The sequence below is a fragment of the Callithrix jacchus genome, chromosome 8, assembly GCF_049354715.1.
Source record: "Callithrix jacchus isolate 240 chromosome 8, calJac240_pri, whole genome shotgun sequence".
Lineage (NCBI taxonomy): Eukaryota > Metazoa > Chordata > Mammalia > Primates > Cebidae > Callithrix > Callithrix jacchus.
In genome coordinates, this window is record NC_133509.1 from 12,528,814 (window position 1) to 12,538,119 (window position 9,306).

Below are 9,306 nucleotides of genomic sequence, written 5' to 3' on the forward strand. Positions count from 1 at the left end.
CTTGACACTGGGAGGTAGAGCCTGCAGTGAGCCAGGATGACACCACTGCACTCCAGCTGGGGCAACAAAGTGAGACCCCCATCTCAAAAAAAATATTAAATATATAAATAAATAAATAAGGCTGGGTGTGGTGGCTCACACCTGTAATCCTGGCTAAGGCAAGAGGACTGCTTAAGCTCAGGAGTTCCAGATCAGCCTGGGCAACATGGTGAAACCTGCCTCTACAAAAAAAACACACAAATTTGCTGGGCATGGTGGCATGCATCTGTAGTCCCAGCTACTTGGGGGACTGAAACGGGATGACCACTTGAGCCTGGGAGGTCAAGGATGCAGTGAGCCAAGATCAGGCCACTGCACTCCAGCTTAGATGACAGAGCGAGACCCTGCCTCAAAAAATAGTTAATTAAAAAACACACAAATTCGGGATAATACCACAAAGGATTAATTCACTTACTATATAAAATGCTTCAAAGCATTAAGAAAAAGAGACCCTCTTCAGAGGTTAGGTGGAAAAAGAAAAGAACTTTAAAAAAAAGAAAAAAGTAACCCAACTAAATCTAAAAAAGCCAGTATCATAGACTGTGACTGCACAGAAAAAAAATACAAATGGCCTTTTTTTTTCCCTTGAGACGAAGTCTCACTCTGTCAGCCACGGTGGAGTGCAGTGGTGCCATCTTGGCTCACTGCAACATCCACTTCCAGGTTCAAGCAATACTCCTGCCTCAGCCTCCCAAGTGGCTGGGATTACAAGTGCATGCCACCATGCCTGGCTAATTTTTATATTTTTAGTAGAGATGTGATTTCACCATGTTGGCAAGGCTGATCTTGAACTCCTGTCCTCAAGTGATCCACCAGCCTCAGCCTCCCAAAGTGCTGGGAATACAAGCGTGAGCCACCGCACCCAGTCACAAATGGCTTTTTAAGCATGTGAAATGATGCTCAACTGCACTCTTAAGAGAAATAAAATAAAAACTACATGAGAAACTGCTGTTCACTAATCAAATTGGGAAAGAAAAAAAACTTTAATTACTCACTATTGGTGTATGCATTGAGAAATAGACAATCTGAGATACTGTTGATGGTAGCATAAACTGTACAACGTCTTTGAAAGGGAAGTTTAGTAATAGCAACCAAAATTCATAATACATATATCCTTTGTCCCCACAATTCCACTCTCAGGAATTAGTTCTACAGGTATATTGACATATGTGCAAAATGATCTAATATAGTGATAGTCACTTCCTCATCTTTTGTAACAGCAGATTAGAAAAACCTATCAGCCAGGCACAGTGGCTCACACCTGTAATCCCAGCACTTTGGGAGGCCAAGGAGGGGGGATCACTTGATGTCAGGAGTTCAAAACCAGCCTGGCCAACATGGTGAAACCCCATCTCTACCAAAAATACAAAAAAATTAGCCAGGTGTGGTGGCAGGTGCCTGTAATCTCAGCTACTTGGTGGCTGAGGCAGGAGAATTGCTTGAACCTGCGAGGTAAAGGTTACAGTGAGCCGAGATCATGCCACTGCACCCCAGTCTGGGTGACAGAGAGATACTCTGTCTCAAAAAAAATGAAAGAAAAAGAAGAACCTAAACACCATTACTAGAGGTCTGGTTAAGTAAAATATGGCACGATTGGCCAGGGTGGTGGCTCACAGCTGTAATCCCAACCCTTTGGGAGGCTGAGGCGGGCAGATCACGAGGTCAGGAGATCGAGACCATCCTGGCTAACACAGTGAAACCCCATCTCTACAAAAAAAAATTAGCCAGGTGTGGTGGCACGCACCTATAGGCCCAGCTACTCGGGAGGCTGAAGCAGGAGAATCGCTTGAACCCAGGAGGCGGAGGTTGTAGTGAGCCGAGATCGCAATACTGCACTCCGGCCTGGGCAATAGGGCAAGACTCCGTCTTAAAAAAAAAAAAAGGCACAATTATATAATGGAATATCCTCAGTTGTTAAAAAAGAATGAATCCCAGCCTGAGCAACATGGCAAAACTCCGTCTCTACAAAAAAAAAAATTGAAAAAAATCAGCTGGTTGTGGTAGCCTTTGACCATTATCAGAGGTCTGGTTAAGTAAAATATGGCACAATTAATTATACAGTGGAATATTCTGAAGTTATTAAAAACAAATGAATCCAAGCCTGAGCAACATGGCAAAACTCCATCTCTACAAAAAAATACATAAAATTAGCTGGCAGTGGTGGCATATACCTATAGTCCTAGCTATTAGGGAGGCTAGGGTGGGAAAATTGTTTGAGCCTGAGAGGTCAAGGCTGCAGTGAGCCATTAGTGTGCCACTGCACTCCAACCTGGGTGACAGAGTGAGACCCTTTCTCAAAAAAAAAAAAAATCTGTAATTATGACATGAACTCATGCAGACAGTATCTTTAATATCTCTATACACACATACACACACAAATAAATAAAATATATATATGCACACATTCATATAAATGAATAAAACTTATATTGGAAAAATTTTGGAGGAGGGGAGGGAATCTACCTTTAAAAATTTAATAAACAGGCCGGACGCGGTGGCTCAAGCCTGTAATCCCAGCACTTTGGGAGGCCGAGGTGGGTGGATCACTAGGTCAAGAGATCGAGACCATCCTGGTCAACATGGTGAAACTACGTCTCTACTAAAAATACAAAAAATTAGCTGGACACGGTGGCGTGTGCCTGTAATCCCAGCTACTCAGGAGGCTGAGGCAGGAGAATTGCCTGAACCCAGGAGGCGGAGGATGCGGTGAGCCGAGATCACGCCATTGCACTCCAGACTGGGTAACAAGAGTGAAACTCCGTCTCAATAAACAAAAAACAAAAAATAAATAAAAATTTAATAAACAAAAAGTAAATCAGTAGGTTAATATATTTAATTTAGGCAGACCTTAAATCTGGAGTGAATGGACTCAAGAAGAGAAGACCAAAACCAGCCTTGGATTTAAAAAAAAAAAAAAACAGCAGCTGTTGAGTGGGAACAAACATGGTTTTATTGTTTGTTTTCCTAATTAGACCATCTAACAAAAATCATTTCAGGTAGAGCTCGGTGGCTCAAGCCTGGAATCCCAGCACTTGGGAGGCCAAGGCGGGCAGATCACAAGGTCAGGAGTTTGAGACCACCCTGACCAACATGGTGAAACCCCATCTCTACTAAAAATAGAAAAATTAGCCGGTCATGGTAGCAGACGCCTATAAGCTCAGCTACTCAGGAGACTGAGGCAGGAGAATTGCTTGAACCTGGGAGGCGGAGGTTGCAGTGAGCCGAGATCACGCCACTGCACTCCAGCCTAGGCGACAGAGCAAGACTCCATCTCGGGAAAAAAAAAAAAAAAAAAAAAGGGCATTTCAAGCTAGCTGTAGGAAGAAGCAATTTCTGTAATTTTTTGACTCTGAAAAATGATCATGGCCAATTCATTATTTGTTACCTAATAAAGTTAATGGCATAAAACAAAACCGAATTCTTCAAATTAAGTTTAAAGTTTTTTTTTCTTTAATGAAACCAAAAGTCACTAATCATTTACTTATTCATCAAAATTTGAGTGCCAATTGTATCTAGACTTTTAAGCTTGACTTAAAAGAGCATTTTCTCTCAGAAACTATCACTTTGTACTTACCAAGGTAATAGATTCTGTCTGAATGAGGCCCATCTGGATCATTCCTCTTCACAAACATGAAATCATGAGGTGCCTTAGCCATCATGTAGCCATGATATTTTCTGGTATCAGCAAGCAGCTTTTTAAGCTGACTCCAGGAATACCGCTCAACATAAAACGGCTCCAATTTAGGCTGATCCTGTGATTCAATATTCTCCTCACAGTCTGCAGTTTCAAAGATCTCAACACCCAGCTGTTCTGTTTCCATTGCTGCTGCCATGTTGCATTTTCCTAGAAAAACAAGCCACATGAAGCTGTTCACAGGTCTGTCTTTTATCATCAGAATGATTCTCTGATAGGGTCAAAGAACGAGGAGGGGTGGGGAGGGCAAGAAAAATATCCTTTTCAGCACAGCTGCAATGAAACCTAGTAAGAAAAGCAATAGCTCTCCCTTCTCTGTGGTCAGTTTAAAAATGAAATTTTTTTTTAAATGAGGTCATGTTACTTCACAGTGCCTATAAATCCCTTTGGTAACTTTTATAAAAGGCTCTCCTTAGGTATTTCTTGCCAAAACTCCCTTTTCTTTCCCACACTGGAAGGAAACAGGCCATTTGCCAGTTGGCTGCTGCGCTCCACCCCAAGAGCGTGTCAATAGCGAAGCTAACTGTGCCAAGGAAACGAAGTGTTTTGCATTTTAAAAAGTAACACATTTGGTAAGTGTAGTTTTTTTGGGCTAACAGAAATAACCACAGCAAATGAGAATAAAATTGTCAAAAACAACGTGCATGTAATAACCTTACCCAAGATAATATATTGTTTCCTTTTAAACAGAATGCCAAACAAAACACTTAACTGGCTGGTAGGATTTTGAGTCTTCTGCTCTTGCCTAGATATCACTATCATGATCACTTGTAGTGACTATATTTTAAGGAAACTTATGTGGCTATTCTTACCAATCATATAACATAAACTGATTAAATGACAAAAAACAGATACTATCTTAAAGTGGCTTTAATTAGCTGAAGTAGTTGATACAGAAAGCATTTAACATTTGTACCAACAGTATTTTGATAAAAGTATAAACTGAGGTCTACTGGTTCAACCCCTAAATAGTGTTTAATATCTCATCTGTTAGTTTATTCTCAGTTCATAAATCCAGAAGTAGCTGCATTTCTCCTTTATCTTTTCCAATATTTAACATGAGCAAAGTATCAAATAACAGAAAGTGTTACCATAAGCCAGTGTGAATTCTGACATATATTATTCATGACACTGCCAAAAAGGACATAAAAATTCTGGGCAATTTGCTCTTTTTGAATAAATGTCAAAGACACGCGGACTTGGGAGACAAACTAAATTGCATTTATGTAACAAAATTTAACATAATCATTAACTACTTCTATAATAATAATCAATATATGGCTGTTCATTTAATATATCTTCTTTAAATCCCCAATTTGAAGGTTAACATAACTAAAAGTTATCAGGTATGGATTACGAATTAGTCCATTAAGCACACATTATTGGCATGCCAAAGAACTGAATGAACTGTGTGTGCAGCTTTTGTGTTTTTCATGCTAAAGTGGCCTATGTTACCATTTTTAATATAACAGTAACAAAGTGGCCAGAAAACCTATTAGTTAAATCAGGTATACTTTTAACATTATGACAAGTGGGCATTCACTTTCAATGACTAAAACCAAAGCAGCTTGGCAGAGAGAATTAAGTCATTTGGCTCAACAAGTATTCAGCATACTGATATTTACTGACAGTAGATGACTCTGGGGTTATATGTGATATGTTATGTTTATCTGCCCAACTAAAAGCTAGTGGAGGTCTACTTGCTACCAAATGTCAACAGACCCAGTTTTATATATAATGGACTGAGGGACAAATAAGAGAGGAATCAATACAAATTAGGCTTATTTTTCTCAACTACTTTAATGTTGTGTTTGGAAGTTCATCTCCAAACTATGCTTGCAAGAATACGGCTAAGGAATAGAACAGGGAAGCTCAACAGAAAGACCTCCTCCCAAGCCTTACTGTCCATTTATTTATTGTTTTTAGACAAGTCTCACTGTTGCCCAAGCTGCAGTGTAGTGGTACAGCCTTGAACTCCTGGAATCAGGGGATCCTCATGCCTCAACCTCCCGAGTAGCTAGGACCACAGGAATGCATCACCATACCCAGCTAATTTTTAAAAACTTTTTTGTAGAGATGGGGTGGGGGGAGCTCTCACTATGTTGCCCAGGCTGGTCTTGAACTCCTGGCCTCAAGCAATCTTCCTGCCCCGCCCATAAAGTGCTGGGATTATAGGTATGAGTCACCTCGCCTGGCCATGCCCAGCTTCTTTAGTTATACGATCACTTCACATCTTTTCCTATGTAAAAGGTACATTAGCTTACATTTAAATTGCCTGGTAGTCCTGAATCGCACTAACCCCTGGACACTCTCTCTATGCACATGCACACGTGTACGTGTACAAACACTGTACAATTCAAATGATAATCTGCTATTCTGTATGTTCACAGCAAATGTACATCCTGCATTTTCTAGGACAGACCTGATATATTAGTAATTCGTGCAGATGTTTGGTAAGTGACTTAATTTCTTATTATATACAAATACATTCTCAAAATAGGTGACCTGAATTTTGTCAAAAAGAGGAAAACAGGGTCAGTGTACCTTCTCAGCACAAAGCATGAATTTCCCTGCCCCACCTACCTCGTCACTTAAGTAGCTTCCCTGGTGCCTACCTGATTTTATTTTCATCTGCTCAGATCTCTTCCACATTCAAAGAGATCTTTTTAAGTGACTCAACTTCAAGCACAGAATCCCTCTGCTCATCCTGCTCTTCTCACAGGAATCTTTCCTTTTCTCACCATCCAATCCTGCTCACCACGATAATGAAATAAGATATAAGACTTTGATCATTAAGATGGACCATATGTGGCCAAAAACAAAAGCCCAAAATAGTAGAAACTGACACCGAAATATCACTTTTTGGGACAATATACAACGCCTAAATTATTTTTTATCTGCATTTTATCAAAATTCAAGAATTATTTTATTTCAGTGATGTGTAGCCCAATATAGTCAAAAGAATATCCTCACATGGTAAATCTTGGTGTCCAGACATAAAATCATGGGAAGGTTTTAAAAAGGTATAAAGGGCATACAGATGTGAAGTTATTGACTACTGAAAATCATCAAAAATGGCAGATACTTATTTTTATGTGTCTATTCCTGTTCCTTTTATGTAATAATATCTTATCAGGCTGGTTGGAGACAGAATCAACTCAGTAGGATAGCCAATAAGAATTACAGGCCATTTTTGTAGAAAGGGAATTAACCCGAATTTAATAATTTAAGATTTTCGGCCGGGCGCGGTGGCTCAAGCCTGTAATCCCAGCACTTTGGGAGGCTGAGGCAGCTGGATCACGAGGTCAAGAGATTGATACCATCCTGGTCAACATGGTGAAACCCCGTCTCTACTAAAAATACAAAAAATTAGCTGGGCATGGTGGCGCGTGCCTGTGATCCCAGCTACTCAGGAGGCTGAGGCAGGAGAATTGTCTGAACCCAGGAGGCGGAGGTTGCAGTGAGCCGAGATCGCGCCATTGCACTCCAGCCTGGGTAAGAAGAGCGAAACTCCGTCTCAAAAAAAAAAAAAAAAGATTTTTCACGAGATAAAGAATTTTCTATTTATCTTAAGTGCATTCCATTTTTGCCTTTTTCCTTGATACATCACTCCGAGAATAACTGAGATAGGTAACTTTTCTGGAAAAAGCAGCATTGAACTTGTTGAAGTTCTGGCTTAGATTAAAAGAAGAAGGTCTGCCATTACATCTGTTATTTTATCAGTTTTAATTTTGGGCCCCGTAACCCAAATAGGTGATGGAGGGATGGGATGGGAAAAGCTAAGTGACAAGCGTAGGAAAAACAGCGAGGTTATGGAAGCACAGCAACAATAAACTAAGATGTCAAGACACCTTCTCACATCGCTAAGCCCCTTACTCAGAAATAGAGCATGTTGACTCAGAAAATAGCTTTAAGTCTCTTGGGTTTGGCCCCACTCAAGTGAAATTTCTTAATTGTTAACTCGAGGGCCAAACAGTCGTCCATTTAAACACCTGGAGCCATCTCACTCTTTATGGTCCGCACCTAGTTGAGAGGTTTGCTAGCACAGAGGGGACCAAGATCTTCAAAAGCTATGAATGAGGAAGAGGAGAAGCACAGGAGAGAATGTTGAGGGAGAGATGCCAAGTCTTACAAGTATGTGAGAAGAGAGGTGTGGCAGAAAAGGAAAGTGTCCTACTGCGAGTGGGTGGAACGGAATGGGAGGGGAAAGTGAGCAGGGAGGGAATCGACCTAGCAAGAGCGAGGAGAGAAAAAAGACCACCAGCTGGGAAACCAGAAAAATCTGAGTCCGAACCCCATCTGTCAAGTCGGACTTAAGGCAAATCCCTTCGCCTCTGTGGGCTTCCGTTTCCTCATCCGTAAGCGCTGACAATACCCGGCCTCCCAACCCGAGGAAGGCTCAATTAAGATAACGGACGTGGAAGTTCCGAGACAAGCGCCCAGAGCACAGCGGGCGCCCAGTGAACGGTGGTTGACTCGGAATCTCAGAGCCTCAGCTTCCTCTTCCGGCAAGTGGGGCCCCGCCACTGGCTCTGCCCCGCGCAGGGCGGCGCAACGGGTAAACCGCAAAGCTGGCTGACCCGGAGAACGCGCCGGGCAGTCCCTCGGAGGCGGAGAAGGCCCGGGGACCGGTGGCCCAGGCCTCGCCGGCGCAGGGGAAGGAGAGCGGGGCGGATACTGCACCTTCCCCCCCGGCCCCGCCCGGACCGTCTTGACGCGCGCTACAGAGCGGGCCTGCGCCGCTTCATGCTGCGCAGCTTCCACTCCGGTCCTGGCTGCAGTGGCTTCCTCGGCGGCACCGCCGAGAGTAACCCAGGCGGCGAACGCGACACTCAGAGACGGCGGCGGCGGCGGCGGCGGCGGCCTCGGCCTCAGAGATTTTAGCACTTCCGGTTCCTCGCGATCGGACTGGCGAAGGCTCAGCCGGGCCAAGAAGGGCGCCGCTGTCTGCTTGGTGGGGTGCAACACGACAGCGCCATCTCTTGGCTGGAGGAGCGAAGGAGGTGCGGGGTAGAGACTGGGCCGAGCAGAGAATAGAGAGGAAATCCAGAAAGGAACACTGACTGACTCAAAGTCACACGGCAAATTGTGGCGCGTCTGTACTCAATAAATACATATTGAGTGCCTGCTCAAAACAGACAAAATTCCTGTCCGTGTGCCAGGCAGAGACAGCTTTAGACGCTGGGAGCAAACCAGAGTAAATCCCTGCCCTCTCAATGAGACGATATTAAGAGGAAAGGGACTAGGGACTTGGGAGATCTGAGCATCCCAATGTTGTGGTGGAGTCCCAATCTGAACCTGGAGTCCCAAACTTGGCTCTAATATTAACTTGGATCTTTCAGCAGGTCACTAAATCTATATGAGCCATAACTTCTTTCTCTCTAAAAGGGATATAATACATTTCACTTAATTGCAATTAAAGAAAACCAGCTGGGTATGGAGGCTCACACCTGTAATCTCAGCACTTTGGGAGGCCGAGGCAGGTGGATCACTTGAGGTCAGGAGTTCGAGACCAGCCTGGCCAACATGACAAAACCCCATCTCTACCAAAAATACAAAACTTAGCTTGGCAT

General features: G+C 43.0%; 1 protein-coding gene across 26 annotated transcripts in view; it reads right to left on the reverse strand.

Moving 5' to 3' along the window:
• The window catches only part of DPP8 (dipeptidyl peptidase 8), a 76,140-nt gene extending 67,519 nt beyond the window's left edge, over positions 1-8,621 (reverse strand). For 9 of the 26 annotated variants that reach the window (XR_013520751.1, XM_078333419.1, XM_078333413.1 and 6 more), the window contains exons 1-2: positions 8,417-8,621; positions 3,614-3,883 (exon numbers count right to left, since the gene is read on the reverse strand). Coding sequence is in view for 23 of the 26 variants with exons in the window: in XM_078333419.1 (XP_078189545.1) it covers positions 3,614-3,872 (259 nt within the window). In the remaining 3 variants the exon portion in view is untranslated. Of the gene's footprint in view, positions 1-3,613; positions 3,884-5,831; positions 6,034-6,348; positions 6,484-8,027 lie in introns of those variants that run through there. The other 17 variants (XR_013520749.1, XM_078333410.1, XM_078333407.1 and 14 more) reach the window with 6 other exon arrangements.
• Between the last annotated feature and the right edge of the window lie 685 nt (positions 8,622-9,306).